The sequence below is a fragment of the Manacus vitellinus genome, unplaced genomic scaffold (assembly GCF_001715985.3).
Source record: "Manacus vitellinus isolate BGI_N305 unplaced genomic scaffold, ASM171598v3 scaffold_45_pilon, whole genome shotgun sequence".
NCBI lineage: Eukaryota > Metazoa > Chordata > Aves > Passeriformes > Pipridae > Manacus > Manacus vitellinus.
This window is the reverse complement of record NW_021940571.1, coordinates 38,534-56,948: the sequence shown is the minus strand read 5'-3', so window position 1 is coordinate 56,948 and position 18,415 is coordinate 38,534. Positions and strand designations below refer to the sequence as shown.

Sequence of the window (18,415 nt, the reverse complement as noted above, 5' to 3'; positions counted from 1 at the left end):
TTACTAGAGGAGTTCAGTAATTTGGTGACACTGGTGCTGATCTGTGGGAGTAAATCTGCTATGGGGAAAAGGCTGAAGGACTGTTCTAACTCTGTCTCTGCATTAGTTAAATTTTTTGTTTTCATGACATTTTGAATACAAATATTAAGGAGATATCTTTAGCTTGCAAGTTGTATTCCATTTGGAAGATTTTACTGTCTGTGGTTAGAACATTAGTTTAATCTTTGTAGGTGAAACATGAAAATCATATAATTGAGAAACATCAGATAGTGTAAACAAAGTACTTTTTGTCAATTCAAGACAAATTAAGTATTTTAAAAGAAAACTTGAGTCTGGTGCTTCAGAAATAAAATTGTTGATTTTTATTGTCTGTCAAGATTACTGTATACTGAGTCTTTCACAGAACAAATATAGAGAATATAAACACTGGTTTTACAATTAATATTTGAATTTTTTTCTAACAGAACTTTTTTATGCTTAAAAAAAACTTAGCTGGTTAACCCAGTAATGAGAAGTAGGAAAAAACAAACAGTAAAAGAAGAAACAAAGAGATGTTTAAGGTAGAAAGTGAAAAAGAACATAAAAGCTCTTCCTTACAGTTTGTAAGGAACAGTGCATTTTGCAGTGCATATACCATCAGTTTGTAAACCAATACACTGTAAGAAGTAAACCTAGAGTTACCACAATGCGATACAATGTCTGTTACTAATGATTGAGGTGACTACTTCTGGTCCATCTTCACACCTGGGTGGAGAGTAAAAAGCAACCCAAATTCAAATTGCTTTTGTTGTATAAATGGATGTAGAGCTAGAGAAAGTGGGTTTTAGGTAAGGCAACTTACAAGAATAATATTACTAATAATAACTTACAAGAAGAATAATTCCAACAATCATTTAGTAACACAATACGTTTTTGATTACTTTTCACAACTTTTCTTTCAGGAGCAGTTTGAACAACATATCCACCGTGATTTTGATGTAAAGATTTATGTTTATTATGGTTCTGACCGTAGCAAAGACCCATCAGTTCTTTCAGAACAAGACATTGTATTGACAACATACAACATTTTAGCTACTGAGTATGGGGTAAGTAAATGAGAAGGTGTTTGAAGATTCCTTACTGTTAAGAACTCGTAGTGTTTGGGCTAATGATGGCAGTATATTCAAGTGCTATTCTGGTAGGCAGTCAAAAGATTATAGCTGTGGTTTTACTTTTACGTACTTTCTTATGTATTCACTGTGGTAACAGAGTTTTTTATTAACTGCTTCTCTACAGAAAATTATTTGATTGCAATTATGACAACTTAAGGAAAGGACTTTTTAAGGATAGAAAAGGGTGTCAAGTATGCAAATCTCCCCAGATGTTGGTGGCATGAAGCTCCCACTTCTGTTGTCCTATCAAATTTGAAGAATATGGAGCATATAAAAGTATAACTTCATAGTTCTTGTTGCACATGGGCTTCAACCAAGTAGCTCATTGCATGAGATGTATTTGTAAAGTCATGTTTTCATAGAAATGACAACCATTTTTAAAAGCTTGAAGATTACATCTTTAAATATGATATAAACTTCTAATTTGCTCTCTGATCCATTTTCCATATTGAAACGCTTCTTCTTTTCAGCATTAGCTTATTTTTACTGTAACTCAAGTATGAGGAGATCAGTAGCATTTTCCAGGAATCAATAAATCTAAAAGCAGGAAGGCCTTACTCTTAGTTTTGCCTTTCTGTGCAGATAAATAAACAAGATGCAGATAAATACTATCCATTTTCAACTGTGGGATTGTTGTATTAGTATCTTGCTTTATCCAAATTGAAAGAAAAGGTGTTTTAACTTGAATCAAAGATTAAAAAAAATGCTGTTTTTCAGATCAGAGGTGATAGCCCTTTGCACAAAGTCAAGTGGCTGAGAATTGTGTTGGATGAGGGGCACACTATACGAAACCCAAATGCTCAGCAAACTAAAGCTGCCTTAAATCTGGAGGGACATAGAAGATGGGTACTTACAGGTAAAATATTTGCCGCCAGAGGAAATGCAATGCAAACTACCGTAGTAGAGCACCATCTTGTGTTTCCCACATGGTGTTTCCATTTTGGCTTTTTTGGAAATAGTTAATGTCTGCCTATCTCAGGTTCATTTGGAATGTTGTCTTTGAGCAGTGATTTAGTTGGGTCTTCATTCAGTGGTTTTTGATTTTGTTTGCTTGGTTGGTTTTTTTGTTTTGTTGTGGGGTTTTTGCTTGGTTTTGCATATTTGTTTGTTTGGGGGTTTTGTGGGGGTGGGCGTGTGTTTATTTTTTTGTTTATTCAGTTAAGGTGGATTGAGAACTGTCTGAACGGCAGATGCCAGGGAGTCGTAATAAGTGGCACAGGGTCTAGTTGGAGGCCTGTCACTAGTGTTGTCCCCCAGGGTTCAGTGCTGGGCCCAGTGTTGTTTAACTTGTTCATCGGTGACTCGGATAAAGAGGCAGATGCCTCCTCAGCAAGTTCGCTGATGACACAAAGCTGGAGAAGTGGCTGATTCCCAGGGCTGTGCAGCCCTTCAGAGAGAGACCTCGACAGGTTGGAGAGATGGGCAGGGAAGAACGCCCCAAATTCAACAAGGGCAAGTGCACGGTCCTACACCTGGGGAAGAATAACCTCATGCACCGGCACAAGCTGGGGGTGACTTGCTGGAGAGCAGCTCTGTGGAGAAGGACCTGGGAGTGCCGGTGGACAGCCAGCAGCTGTCCATGAGCAGCAGTGTATCCTGTGGTCCAAGAGGGCCAATGGGATCCTGGTTGCATTGGGAAAAGCATTGCCAGCAGGTCAGGGAAGTGATCCTGCCCCCTGCTCAGCGCTGGTGAGGCACAGCTGGAGTGCTGTGTCCAGGTCTGGGCTCCTCCGGACAGGAAGGACATGAAGCTCCCTGAGTGGCTCCAGTGGAGGCTGTGGAAATGATGAAGGGATTGGAGCATCTCTCTGAGGAAAGGCTGATGCAACTGGAGCTGTTCAGCTTCAATAAGAGACACTGAGAGGTGACCTCATCCATGTCTGTCAGTGTCTGCAGGGAGGGGTCAGAGGGTGGACCAGACTCTGCTCAGGGGTGCCCAGCTATAGGACAAGAGAGAATGGTCATAAACTGATGCCCAGGAAGTTCCACCTGAACATAAGGAAGAACTTCTTTCCTGTGCAGTGACCGAGCGCTGGAGATCACAAAGGGTGTGGAGTCTCTCTCATGGGATCTGTCTGGACACAATCCTATGCCATATGTGCTCTAGGTTAACTCTGCTTGAGCAGGAGGGTGGGACCAGATGACCTGCTGTGGTCCCTTCTAGCCTGACCCATTCAGTGATTACAGAGAAAATTCAAAATAACTTTTGATACACAAGTTTGGTGGCAGTACAAGTGAAAACAGACCTATTTATGAAGTTAACAAGTTACATTTGGTTAGAAGCTTACACTGATACATACTTATCCAAACCTCAGTAGCTTTATGAAATAATAAAAACTGCCACAGGTCATGCAAGCATATGACCCTTAAATGTAATTTAAAGATCATGACCACTGGTGGTGAAGCTGAAATGGAAAGATAACATCCAACATCCTGACACTGAGAGCTGCAGTTTGCTCACTCTTATGTATTTAAGTGTTTTGTAATATTTTACTTAAAAAAAAAATATTATACTTAATGACATGCCAACCTAGTTTTGAGATTAGGAGAAAGCACACAATTTGCACTTCGGTAAAAATTTGTGAGTTTTAGTTTCCTTGAGGTTTTACTGTCTTCATTTTCTGTTTAGGCACTCCTATTCAGAATTCTGTAAAAGATTTGTGGTCTCTTATTTCCTTCTTAAAACTGAAACCTTTTACTGATCGAGAGTGGTGGCACAGAACAATTCAACGTCCAGTCACAATGGGAGCTCCAGGAGGACTTCGGTATGAAGTGTTCCCAAAGGGTTTGTGAATGAGTATAACTAGCAGTGCTTGGGCCACACAACAAATTCATGTTTCACATTTAAATTTGAAATGCATGTATCATCAGTTCTTATTTCATTTTTTTTAGTTCAAATTAGTAAATATCAAATAATTAAAATTGTTTATATTTCAGATTAATGAGTTATATTGTACTATGGGCTTGAAATTTGTACAAAACATGAATTTATGCAGTAAACTGAAGAAAAAAAAACCCAAAAACCCAAACCAACGCCAGTTGAGTAATATATTGTCTATATATGTATATTTTAGGCGTTTACAGTCTCTGATTAGGAGTATTACCCTTAGAAGATCTAAAACAAGTCAAGTTAAAGGAACACCCATTTTGCACTTACCAGAACGTAAAGTACTTATTCAGTATGTTACGCTTACAGAGGAGGAGAGACAAATCTACCAGTCTGTGAAGAATGAGGGCAAAGCTACTATTAGCAGGTACGTCAGAGGTTTTCTTTATCCTGAAGATCGAAATTTAATACCACAAATTTATATTTCAGAAGTTTTGATTATGTTAGCTGTAGTAGCCAAGTGTGTCAGTTTGTATGTTGTAGGCTAATAATTGCAAATTATCTTCACATCTGTTCAGTTCTGAAGAGTGAAGCAGAGAGTGTTACAGAACTATATATTAGAAGTTCTGTCTGGTGAGAACTGGGAGGAGATACCAGATATGTAAAGAACGGCCTTAAAGCTTTTGTCACCATGTGTTAACGTTTCTCCTAGTAGAACATACTACGGGTAGCATTTTGTACCTTAAGAAGAGCATTTGAGAAAAGGTAGTCAGACCAGAAAGTGAACAATCAAATCAGAACATCATTGTAACAGCTAAACTCTTATCATGTAATGTCATCTGTTTTTTCAGGCTGTAGTATTTCACACTAACCATAAAATTCTTACTCAGACTTTTCAGCGAAGGGAATGTACTAGCTCATTATGCTGACGTCCTTGGTGTTCTGCTCAGATTAAGACAGATTTGTTGTCATCCTCATCTTTGTATAAATACCTCTGCTAATTTTTCAAATGGTGAGTGAATACTTTTTGGTTCCTGTGGTTTTTAAGAACAAGAACTGGCACTTTGTATTCAAGAACAGAAATATATTTGTGTTTTCCAAGCTCTCTAGCTTCAGCCATCCTCTTTTCAGCATGGATTATTGAACTTTCAGCTTCCTTCAGTTACTTTATTTTTTTGTACCATAATAGGTTTGAATATGTTTCAGGAGGGGATACTCGAGCACATTCTAACATATGAATGAAGTAATGAAGTATGAGTAGTTATGAAGGCCAGAAGCAAGAGTTAATAAGCTTTGACAGCCCATACAGAAATGACCAAAGAGGACCTCTGCAGAACCAAATGCAGAAGGCTCGTTAAAAAGCAGCATATCTGTTGTTGTAATAATTTACAGAAGTGCTTTTATAGCAGATTTTTTTCCTTTGCCTCAGGAGAGAAGATGTAGAGGAGATTTGGGGAATGGCTTGTAAATTGATAGCTGTGTCAGCAGAACCATTGCCTCTTCAGCAGAATAGGACACTGTTGACTTTGTCACAGCTGTAAGGAAGGGTGAACACAGAGGACCGAGAGTGAAGTTTTATTTTTGACAAGCCAGAACTGTACAACTGCATAGCATTAAAAATAGCGTTAAAAAACAGACTATACTTTCAGAAGAAAGTATAGTCTGTTTGAAATACTTTAAATTTGAGAATTTGCAAATGTAATATTTAGAAAAAGCCTACTTTGAGATGCCATTGGCATGGGTGTGATTTTTCAGGAAACTGAAAGACCAGTGATATGGTCAGAACCTTTTTCAGGAGGTTGCTGTTTATCTTCCTTAAAATTACAGGATGGAGAAATTATTTGATAATTGTTCCATAATTATTTAGAAATTAATTAATAACTAGTAAGTATTAATTGAATTTCTTTACTTAAAAAGAAGCAATTTTAACTATAAGTAGTGTCATATTCATAAGATTTTTGCTACTTGAACAGCTGCCACATGAAAATTGCTTGTTCTCATTAGGCATTGTGTTGCACATATACTTACCACTGAGCATACAGTCGAGGTTCTTTGAATTCAAATTACTGTTTTTCCAAGTATGATTACTCATAATGTGTTTTGAATTAGTAGGTTAAAATTTTCTGTAGTATGGGGCATCTTGTGTTTTTATACATTGTAGGCTATATCCTCATTGTGTATAAACTATTCTAATTGCATTTTGACCAGTGGAGCTGTTTTGATGCATGAGAGTTCAGAGTGTTTCCTTTGTGGAAATCTCTGGGTTTAAGTACGTTTCTATATTTCCAGATAATAGAACTCCCGAAGAACTGCATGTGAGACTAGTGAGTAAAATGAAGTTGGTTCTGAGCTCTGGTTCAGATGAAGAATGCGCAGTTTGCTTGGAATCATTGACTCTTCCTGTGATAACACACTGTGCACATGTGTTTTGTAAACCATGTATTTTTGAAGTCCTCAGAAATGAACAGGTTGGTTGTTCTATGATTACAATTAATTGTAATAGCTATTCGAAAGCAATGAACTAGTATCACCAGGAGGCCATCTAGCTATTGTTCTTTTAAATCACGGTGAACAGTGTAAATGTAGTTATCAGCTGGCTTATAAAAGCTATTGGTCTGAAGTCAAACTGTGGGGAGAGTAGCTGTCAGACTGAAAATACTCATGGACCTTACCTTACCACTGATCAAAGACCGATTCCGTAGTTCTCACCTTACTTTGTCCCTAGGGTCAAAGTGTGCAGCACTGTATGCCTCCATGTGGCTGGATGCTTCTTCACTGCTTGTGTGTGGTGTCATATATGTGTATGTTGTGCTTAAAAGAGACTAAAGCTGTGTATTGGAAGTTGACTGTTGAACAAAAATCACATCCGTGCTCCATTTTCCAAGCTGATAAATTTCTACAGTGAAATAGCTGCCTTGTTAGAGGGCCATCTTTATGACCCTCTCTGGACTCTATCCAGAATAAACTTGTGGATGAGCATCTTTTAATTGCTTTTTTGAAAACCATAGTATTTATTTTTCTTGTATGCTTCTAAGCTGTGCTTTTCTTTCTTGTTTGCCCTTTCCTTTCCTATGGTAGTCTTACCATATGTATTGAGTGCTGCTGCACTTACTCTCTGGAATTGTTCTGCCTCCTCCTAGCTAGAGTAGAGCTGCAACTGCCAGCTTAAACCTGGGTGTTCTTTATTAGGAGACGGCAGGGGACAGATTAGTCCTTGCTTGTGCATAAGCAGTCAATTAGATAGAGGTGGGTAGTGTTGTCTTTCTGGCTTGTAGATCAACTTTGTTCCGTTTCCAGATACATAAGGTTCTGATGCAGATATCCCACTCTAGAGTTTCTGAGAGATTTGAGGGAAACTAGTGTTGTGAAATTATTCTTTAAGGAAAGAGCACTTGCCAGAGGCCTTTTTCCAGCGCAGAGGTTCTTGATGTGTCTGTGTCAGAGTTGGTGCCCCTGCTGAACCATCAGGTGTTTTTAACATGCAGAGAAATAAATTGGGATATGATGTGATGGAATTATTATAGTATATTACTTGACTTTACAGTCAAGTTGCTTACTATGTTTTACCTAGAAAGGACTGTGGAATCTCCAGAACTAGTGTCTTTGTCCAATACCATGTTGTTCCATAGATTACTTTCATAGTAGTGAAGTCTAAACAGAGGTGGGTGTAACTTCTTTTGAACTATCATGAGTTTCTATAAGCCTTTCTTACCCTCAAAATGATTCCTGATTTAAACCAATTCCTAAGAAAGTTCTTGCAGCTTCCAGCCAGAATGCTGCCTGTGTTGAACACTGACTGAAAAGGGGTTGCAAGCGGAAGATTTGATGAGGGGATGTTTTTCTTTAGCTGTGTTTGCTCAAGATACCTTTGCAGCTGAGAGTGCTAAGAATAGTGTTTCACTGTGGGAATTTTCATGCCCTGTGTTTCCTTTGGATTGTTTCCTGTCTGTTGAAAGAAATGGAATTTTCACAAGGAAGATAACAGAACGTTGTTAAAGACTTAAAAGCATTCTTTCCCACAGACATGGGGGGAAGGGGGATAGAGAGTTCAGAGTTGTGAAAACGAAGGCCGGTGACCCTTTTCACACGCATTAGGCTTTGGTATGTAAGTAAGGCAAGGCTGGGGCCTTCCTGGTGCTTTTTGCCTCTGCTAAGTTTGGACTCAGTAGTGTGTATGTGTTCCTGCAAATAATGGAATAAATCTGTCTTCACACTTCATCTGTGAGTGGTGGCCGTCTTGGTTAATCTGCATCTATCAATTTCCACACTGGCACACATCTAAATTCCAAAGTCAGTGAATTCAGTGTTTCCACGTGATAGGTATTTTTGCTAGTACCGCATCTCAGTTGAATAGTGGTGTGCCTGAATGTTATAAATCAACTCTCTCCTAGTAAATAGCTCGGGGAAGTACTTTTAGGTATCACCTTAAAAACAAAGGAAGCCAGCAAACTGCATACCCTCTCTCCAAAACAGCTTGTGTTCAAACAGGATTCTTCCAGGCAAGATGCCTGTGCTTTCCATTATTAATACAAATGACAGCATTAAACGGTCAGTGAGCAATGAGATGTGAAGCTGCAAACACAAAACTGCTGAGTGAAAAGTTTGGCCTTTTGTTGTACTATGAACTTGGAGACCGTTTTATTTTTCTAATGTTAACCTAAAAGTATTTACCGAAATTGGAAAAACTTTTTAGTAGTTAACAGCTGGAGAGTGACCACCACCTTCATTTCAATCTTCTGCTAAGGCTAAATTCAGAGTCGTGCAAATAAGCGAAGATCCTATGCAAAAGTCCCAGTAAAGCTATAAAACGTCTACAGTAATCTAATGTCTTTGTGTATTAACTGCATTCTTGTAAAAACTTGCCAGATATGCATTAAAACGTTTTTTCTTCTTTTAGCTGTTGATTGTGAGACATTTCTGGTCATTTTCATATGCTTTTACTGCAAGTGTTTGGTGTCTCTGTTGGTACTGTTTAGCTGTGTTTTGTGTTTTGTTTATAATTGCAGTACTAAAGTGGAGAAGGGATGCAGAAAGACATGAGCTTTGTATTTAAAAAGAAAAAAAAAGTCTTTATGAGCACTGTTAGGATTTTTTTTTTTCAGAAAACCTTTTTCAGATGTAATAGAATTCATTTATTTTGTCTTGTCACTGGAGGATTTTTGGATTGGTGCCAAATCAGGAATGGTTCATTGGTTCACTACATTTAGGAGGCTGTTATTTCAGATTTGTTTGTGTTAAGATTCTGTCTCTTGAAAGGATAGCTTTATTGTTGCAATAAATTAATGTATTCAGACTGTGACTGCCGGCCTCTTTAATTGGCTGGCAGTTCAGTCCAGATTAGCAGCCCCCAGTATTCCCGTGGTTTGTGAGCTCTGCTTTGTAGCCTGTCTAAAGATGCCTTGGGTCTGTGGCCAGATTGCTATATAAACAGAACTAGCTAATTTTAAAGGGTTGCTCTGTTAGGCAAAGGTTTTTCATGTCTGTCATTTTTGCTTCACAAAGTTCTGTGTTTGTACAGTGTACACAGTCTTTTTGTTAAATTTTGTGAGTCCTATGAAAGTGCTATTATATAAATTTTGCTTTATCCAGAGTATACTTCAGAGAAAAAAGCTTTTGGTGTTAAATCATGTCTCGTTTCTCATGTCTGCTGGGGAAAAAGAGAAGATACCCTGCTTTGTCCTGACAAAGCATATTTCATCAGACTGCTGTTATTTCTGTGCAGGCTTTGAAGAAAAAGGGTAAAAGGTCATTCTTTGTTTGTAACTAAGAAAGATAGTCTTTGAAGGATGGTTTATTTTTCTGATATTTGAAATAGTCTATCTCCCCATAGCCCAAATATTTGCTTGCCTTAAAATATTGAGTTACTTATTTCAAGTATAAATATGCTCAGAAAGAAGACCACTTTTAAGGAAGGCTGAGTGTTTTTAAAACATGTAGTGTTTGTCATGTTAATGTTCTCACAAGTAAAATATTGTGACTGTCATGTCAGAAATGACAGTGTGTTACAAGAATGAATCTGAGGATTTTTTTACATGAACATCAATATAATATTTGTAAAGGTGTTCTTTAGTATTCACTATAAACAATTTGATTTAATATGTTTCTTGTAATGTTATTTGGGCTTTTTTGTAGCCAAATGCCAAATGCCCTCTCTGTAGGAATGAACTTCAAGTAGAGCACTTGGTGGAATGTCCCCTAGAAGAGGAAATAGACTCCAGTAGTGGAAAGAAGCCTGATCGGGAGTGGATATCCAGTTCAAAGGTACATTCCATTGTGTTTTATTGGGCTTTCGTTATGGTTTTTTAGGGCATACTCTATTATTGTTATGTAAATATGCTGAATATATTATACATGTGAATAACATATTTAAAGTATTATTTAAAAGTCTACCCAGCATGTCTAGCCAGCACAGAAGAAAGTGTGTAATAAAATCTCACTGCAGACAAATTTTGCAGCAGGGAAACAAGACAAAAGGAAGACTAGTTGTGATTTGATGCTGGTCATTGTTCAGTACATAGATATGTATTAATTAAATAAAACTTCGGTAAAGGGCTTTGTCTTTTGTTTCAGTTTCTGAAGATAGAGCAGTTTTATAGCCACTGACACTTATCCAGCTCTAAATTTACTTTTGGCAACAAAATCTAAATAAATCCTTCTTTCTTACATGTTATATAAAGAATATATATTCTACTCTAGCGGGGAAAACTAAATGGGCATCATATAACACTTGCCAGATAAACTGCTGAGATACTGTTGTTTTACTTTGCAGACCTGTTTGTCAAGGTCTGCCACATGATTTTTTTTTTTGCCTAACTTTCGTTGTGCATTTTCTGCCAGAAATTAAATCTTCCTGCTTGTATTTTGACCTTTTTGTTTTGAGATTGCTTTTCTGCATGTTACTTTTAATGAAGTAGTTGTTCTTTCAAATGCTGGTTACAAATTTATTCCCTGAAAATCTTTCTGTGGAGACCTAAGAACTAATTTAGGACATTATGCTCTAGAATAAATTAAGATTGTTTGTTTGTTACCTGGTGCTGTTACTTGCATTCTCTAGCTAAACCTTACATGAGAAAACTGGCAGTGTTCTTCTGCCTCAAGTCCAGTTCCTTGTTCCTTTTGTTTCTTATGCTGGTTTCAGAGTGCTTCTGGTGTGTCCTTTTTCCCTGTCATCCCCAGCCAAGGGTCTTGCATAGCTTATTTGCCTGAGTATTTCTGGGGGAAGCCTTTCTCAGTTCCTGACTATTGCTGTAGTAAAGCACTTGCCTTGTGGCTGTCCATTGCTTATGCCTTATTTTTTGGAGTTCCACTACTTTGTTCCTATTTTCCATATACCCTGGAGATAGGGGACTTGCTGCTTCCTGACAGTGGGAAGTATGTCTGGAAAACAGGTTGTGAGCAAAGCACCCTCAATATCACCCTGTAGTTTGTGACCATTAAAAATGCTCAACCCTTGGTTTCCTGTGGAAATTAAAAGAAACCCTACCCACAGAATTGGAGATGAGTTCATTTAACAGACATTACTGAACAGGGATTTCTCTCAGTTGATATGAACTTTATCAAAGCCACCTGTAGGAATAGAATCTAAGTTCATTTAATTTCAGATAAATGCTTCATTTAATTTCAGATAAATGCTCTTATGCATGCTCTGATAGAACTGCGGAGGGATAATCCAGCTGCTAAATGTCTCGTCGTTTCTCAGTTTACAACTTTCCTGTCGCTGATAGAAAATCCCTTGAAGTAAGTAGAACTACTGTTATTTTTAATAAACATGTGTTTTTACAGTGTCTTAGAAAGATCTGTCAAAGAAAATAGAATTTTAAATTCACATTTCAAAGTAGAGGTCAGGATTTTAATCTGTTTATTTCCTGTTGTCACAGAAAATGGCTTGTTAAGTTGAACATTTTTACTTTCTCTTTAGAGAATCAGGGTTTGCCTTTACTCGTTTGGATGGGTCAATGGCACAGAAGAAAAGAGTGGAAGCAATTCGGTGTTTCCAAAGCAACCAAGCAGGGTCTGCAACTATAATGCTTTTGTCTCTGAAAGCAGGTGGAGTTGGATTAAATCTGACAGCAGCTTCCCGAGTGTTTTTAATGGATCCCGTGAGTAATGGGTTGTTCATAATGATCTGGCTTAATCTGGGGGAAGCTCCTTTGGCGTTTTCCTAAGAGGTAGAAGGAAAGCCCCTCTGAGAATGAATTACACTGATGAGTATTTGTTAAAGGGCAAGTAGGACTTTTCTTCATTTGTTTCCCTGGCATCTTTTTGATTTAACACTGTATTTTTGTGCTGTCCATTTATTTACTGTGAATGAAAAGAATGCTAGTAGGACTACTAAAAGAGTGGTGTGACACCTTACAGTGTAGCATATGCTATCTGTTCCTTCTTTATTTCTTTCTGATATTTTTGAATGTGGTTTTCTGTTTGTTGTTTAATAACTTCAAAAGCTGTGAAGTGGAATTTCAGGAACAGTGTATATTTAATGCAGTGCTTGTCTGTTCTAGTCTCTTCTGATGTTATTGTGAATTTATTGATAAATAAAGACGTTAGTCTGAGGTTACTTTTTGTAGTCTTAGAAGACTGGTAATATTTAAACTTCGGAAGTTTTTTTCCTTTCATTAAAGCACTCAGGAACACAAAACTATTTGTAAGGAATTAAAATGTAAATTACATTTATTGATAGCAAAATGGTATTCTTAACAAAATTGGTTCATGTGTTGTGTCATTGTACAAAATCAAAGTTTTTCTGTTCACTTCCTCCACCACTGTTAACTCCTCTGATGTCCCAGTTTTTTGGCAGTTGGAAACTAAGACAAATTCTGCACTTAGAAACAAAACCAAAGTAAATGAAAATAATGGGGTAGCTTTAGACTTGGGCATCTGTTAATACCAATAGTAAAGCAAAAGTACTAGCTTGGACATCAGGCTAGTGTTAATAACAGCATAAAGGCAAAAGCTATTTATTTAATAAACTAAAGGAATTAAATACGAGTAAGAGTATGGAGAAGTTTTTCCTGAATGGCAATGCATCTTTCCCCACGTTCTTTCTGGGTACGTTGCATTGATGGGTGCAACTGGAAGGGACGTACATGACCACAACGCCATCTAGTCCAACCACTGCACTTTGGGTTTTTTTAACAATTCTCTGAATATTTGTGGAAACTGCAAGAGAATTTTAATTTTCTGTGAAGATAGTGAATGAGATAATGCATTGAGTATTGCAGCAAGCAGTTGTAAGAAAGTAAGCTAAGCCTTGTTAACACTGAATCATCTACAGTATACAGTTGTACCTAACAAACCAGAGCCCAATAAAATTGCAGCCTTTGTACACCACTGAACAGCCTCTTCTCATCCTGCTGGTAACCATCCTGTGATGGTAACCATCCCAAGTGGCAGTGGTTGACTACTTGTATTAGATGGAGGGATAGTGGGACCACGATTCTTTATTGATCTCACTTTTGAATAGTCGGTGCCGAATCAGATCCAGTCGCACATCAGCATTCCTTGAAGTGCATTCCTACAACAGTAGGAATTAAGAAGCAGAAATACCTTGAGCCAGTGGAGTAACCAGTTTTTCAAATTCTGTGGATTTGTTGTAGCACTGTAGCTTAGAGGTCTGCATTCCTTCTCTGAGAAGTGTAATACCACAGTGCAAGGGAGGAATATTTATCCAGCCATAGATTACTTTCTCTCTCCCCCGCTTTTTTTAAATTGTTTGTTTGCTTGTTTAAATACAATCATAGCTGCTGAATTCTCACCTTTAGGAAGAAATACGAACCTTTAATGTAAGAGTATCACAAGTATGCAGATGTTTCTCTGAGGCTCAAGTTTCTTCATATTTTCCCATGTAAAATACAGTATCCTTTGTATGAGCTATTGCAGAAAGGGATAGAGGTACTGCAATTCACTTTTCCTTTGCAGGACTGATGAGAGAAGAGTAAAGTAGTACATTTTGGTCTTCCTCAACTACAGCAAAGATAGAATGGAACATGCATGCTTCTGCATGTTTGGGCCAGGTCTTTCTTCCAGACATCATCTTGTTCATACAGTTAGATTAATATTAGAATGGTTTGCCATACGTAGCTTGCCAGGAACGTTCATCTTGCAGTGACAAAGATATAATTTGTTGTACTTTTGATCACTACCATAGATTGGAGAAACAAGACTTGTTTGGATTTTTATCTTGCAACTTGATGTCTCTGTGTGTGTGTAGGCATCAGAGGTTCTTAGAATCTAAAATGAGTCATTAAGAGTACTTAGGTAACTTGCAGTATGTGGATGACATGGCAAGGCGAGCCCATTCAATGAGACTTGCTTAGCAGAGACAGAACGCTATTACAGTTAGGTAGATTTAATTATCTATTCTGTGAGAACTAGTAGTACTGTACCTTTAGATAGAAAGAACATGCTGGAAAAATGCAGACTTGGCATTTCACAAATCCTTATATTTAGTGTTAAATCCTAAGCATAAGCAGGAACAGCTACACTATCATTTTGTGTTCAGCAAAGTTTCTTGTTTATGTAACATGGTGATTATTGTATATACTAATGAAAGAGTAAGTGGGTTTACTTAACAGTCCAGGGACTTAGTTTACTTCTAAGTAACTGCGTGAGTTCAGCTGGTTTAGATTTTGCTATCAGGAAAAGAGTACTGAGGCAGTTAATATATGCAGTGTTTATTTCAGAATTAAAATAACAGGATTGTTTTGATGTCTTTTAGACTCCTGACAAACTTTGTTTTTAAAGCATTTACCTGAAGTTCTTGCTTGTTATGAATATATAACTGGAAGTTCTCAAAGCTTTCTTTACAGCAGGATACTTAAGGAGTGAGACATTAGGTTGGGAGTAATTAATCTGCCAACAATATTTATTCAAGTGGTGATGGTACAATATCTGCTTTGTGATTCTGTGTGCATATTATTAGGTACTTTGAAGTGAGGTTATTTAACTTGTTCATTGCTGCTACTGCTAGGCTTGGAATCCTGCTGCAGAAGACCAGTGTTTTGACAGGTGTCACAGGCTGGGTCAGAAGCATAATGTTGTTATTACTAAGGTGAGTTGAGAGATGATCCCAACAGTTTCCTAGTTATGAATAAATATTTTCAAAAAAGCTTTACTATATTATAAAAATAATTGTGACATCATAGTCTCACCAGTAAACATAAATTGTGGTGGGATTGTTGAAGTATGGGCTTTGGATTGTAAAATTTTAATATTAGAAATCAGATGTCCCTGTTGAGCTATTTGGAGTGACTGAGATGGAGTAGTTTGCTGTTGCTTAGCCTGGCTATTACAGTTCATTATCTTGAAGGTATATAGAACATTTCTGCCATTGTCATAGCAGCTTGATTAGCTGTGGAAGAGAGCTGGTCTGTCTCGTTAATATCCAATCACAGATGTATTACTTGGAAAATTGAAGACAAGTTCTCTTCTAATATAAGAAGCAAAGAAGAAATAGATATCCTTGCAATAAATTAAAAAAAAATAAAAGGTTAAAAAATTAAAATGCCAAACCTTTTCCTTCAACTGCTTTACAACCCTTTTCTTTGTGTTTTACTTACAAAGTAGTAACTAAATAATGTAACTGTACTTTAGGCTGCTTAGCATTTTTTTCCAAAATATCTTAATTTCTCATCTTAAACTTTTGTTTAAAAAAAAAATTTAACATCTTTATTTCAGAGTGTTTCTGTTTGCTTGTTTGTTTGTTTTTATTTCAGTTCATTGTGAAGGATTCAGTGGAGGAAAATATTCTGAAAATTCAGAACAAGAAGAGGGAACTTGCAGCAGGAGCCTTTGCGACCAAAAAGCCTTCAGCAAGTGATGTGAAACAAAACAAAATTAATGAAATTAAGGCTCTGATTGATTTATAGCTTCATCCTGTGGTATTTTCAGTAAATAATATATTTAATGTTTTAGATAATACTGTTCTTCAAGTTATATGTTCCATGCTAACTTTCAGTTTTGTTCTCTTTGTGCTCAAAATATAAATGCTTCAAATAAATTATAAAAACAAATTTGCTCCTAAATGTTAATTTAGAAGCACACAAACTCCTGAAATTATTCCAGTGTGCATTTCTTCAAAAGGTTGCTTATTACGTTCAATGCTTAAGAATACATAAAAGTCCCTCAAAACGGAAATGTGTATTGATACATTCTAACTTGCAAGCATTTCATCTTTTTTTAGAGGTGAAAAGGTGATAAAAGGTACATAGTATGTGTTTCCTCCTTCAGACAAAACCCTTTAGAAATGAATTAGTTTCGTGTTTCTGTCTCAATGTTGCCTGATAAACAAACAGATCATCTGGATTGTTTGTTTCAGAATAGGTGGTCAGTGACACTTTGTAAGGAATTTTTACTTTTGCAGGCTATGTCCGAAGATGGTATTCAGTTAAAAATTTTAAAATATTTTGTACTGTTTCTGAATAATATACAGGTGGAGGAGGGAGTCCCTCTGTTGATTACTTCACAGGACCTAGTAAAAAGGAAGTACTTCAGTTTGTAAAACACTTTCTTTTAATGTTTTACTTACTCTTAGAAGAATTCCAATGATTTTTATAAAAGTGAAGGTTTTCTTGTTTGGATAAAATGCTAGAATCACAGGCATGTATTGATAACATGCTATCTGGTAATTTCAGTAGACACTTTGAACAGTAAGACTGTGCTATATTCAAAGTAGATAATAACCCACTCACATGCCAGTGAATCAGTACAATAAATTGTATCAATTTGTATAATTGTACAATAATTTAAACAAAGTATTTTAATAGCTGCCAGCTTTCTAACAGTTTTCTTGCACTGCTTTTCCACTTGTAGTGGAAGAACTACGTGTTTTTCACTTCCATACATGTCTTTATGGAATGCTGGTCTGCATGCTGCGTGATTTATGGAGGAAGAATTTGGTAAGCTACTCATGTTCAGGTACCACAAACTAATAAATAGCACTGAAGAATCTCAGTTGAGTATTAGTTGAATATTCTTGTCTGTTCCTTTCTTTCCATTTGATTCTGGTCTTCTGATACGTGTGTACCTAACATTCTGCTGCCTTCACCCTAATGCTCAGACTTCACATTGGAGGCAGAGGTTGCTATATCTGGGTCCTGTTTAGATTTGGGAAGTGTACTTGGCAGAAGAGAAGTGGAATCTGACTTTGCTTGTAATGCCTTTCACCTCTTCTTATGTCCTAAGAATACCAGCCAGCTGATTGTAAGATGAATTGCAAATACAGGAAAAGGACTGGGAAAATAAAGGGAAGATGTCTACTATTTGGAGAAACAGTGAGCTAATGAAAGAAGTGAGAAAGGAATTAAAAATATGTAACTTAACAAGCTGATGCAGTTTTTGGGAAGCCAGCATCTTAGCTATGGAGAAAAGTGTGCTTTAAGTCTGTTAGAAAAGGAATCAAAAGGGCATGAATGATGGAAGACAGCATGAACCCTGGTGACTGGTTATCACTGGAAAGTTGACAAAAGATAAAAAAAACCAGAGCTAAACCTGATTGAAGTTGGTTTTTTTGGGAGTTTTTTTGCATAAAGTTTTTCTGGTTCAGATTCTGATATTTAGAGATAAGCTGGAGAAATAATTTGTGATTATGAGGGAAAGATTTGTCTTTGTTTCATTATTTCCATTTTCCAAGTTAAAATTCCACAGGAAAGAGACCCATATCTTTGGCTAGTCAAGCTACATCATTACTTGTGTGAAAATGTGCTGACATTTTGCAGAATGGCTTAGTTATCATTATGAAAACAGTTACTAGTATCTTTTTCTTCTATTAGACAATTGTTTCCATGTTCCAAAGCCATATAAAAACTTACTGAAGGTGGTACTAAGCTATATGATCTCTGCCAACAAAGTCATTAATGTATCTGAGAGAACAGATAGAGGTCAAAGCTGAGAACAGAAAAGTCCTGTTTGATTTGATGGAGCCCTTCCTTCAGTTACTCGGGTGGATAAAACCCCTTGTGTTCTGGTGGTTTGGAGTTTATTTCTGCTTTTCATGACCTCTAAGTAGTCTTTGGCTATCGGCATTCTCTTTTGTGGAGTTTGAATATGTTCTAGAAATGAGCTCTTGGAATTATTTTTAATTCCAAAGACTGAGTTAATAGTCTGTCATTCTGATTTTTTGGTGTTTTTTTTACTTTGTACATAAAATAAAGATGTAAATGGAAAAAATGCTTCTGAACTCCTAAGAGTTGCTCTGAGTTGTCACCATCTAAGGAACACCTTAGATTATATGCTTTATAAAGGCAAATGGAGTTCCAATACTTGAGTTGCAATCTAAGCCGCCCTATGATTTTTCTGAATAGTGATGTTTTGAGTATAGTGCTTGGATTCAGTTACTGCTTTGAGTACCTTCCGTTTAGAGCAGAAAACTGCTTGATGAATCAAGTGATACTATTGCAAGAGAAGAAAAGGGATCTCTGCTTTTCTGCAAATACTGCCT

At 36.9% G+C, this 18,415-nt stretch overlaps 1 protein-coding gene across 1 annotated transcript in view; it reads left to right on the top strand.

The window, feature by feature from the left end:
* Nucleotides 1–18,018, top strand: part of HLTF (helicase like transcription factor) — a 29,564-nt gene extending 11,546 nt beyond the window's left edge. Inside the window, exons 15-25 of the mRNA XM_029962352.1 lie at nt 942–1,085; nt 1,869–2,007; nt 3,781–3,916; nt 4,226–4,405; nt 4,869–4,990; nt 6,268–6,446; nt 10,111–10,239; nt 11,603–11,715; nt 11,897–12,077; nt 14,948–15,028; nt 15,693–18,018. Of these exons, the coding sequence (XP_029818212.1) occupies nt 942–1,085; nt 1,869–2,007; nt 3,781–3,916; nt 4,226–4,405; nt 4,869–4,990; nt 6,268–6,446; nt 10,111–10,239; nt 11,603–11,715; nt 11,897–12,077; nt 14,948–15,028; nt 15,693–15,845 (1,557 nt within the window). The 3' untranslated portion in view covers nt 15,846–18,018. The remainder of the gene's footprint in view (nt 1–941; nt 1,086–1,868; nt 2,008–3,780; nt 3,917–4,225; nt 4,406–4,868; nt 4,991–6,267; nt 6,447–10,110; nt 10,240–11,602; nt 11,716–11,896; nt 12,078–14,947; nt 15,029–15,692) is intronic.
* Nucleotides 18,019–18,415: the final 397 nt, after the last annotated feature.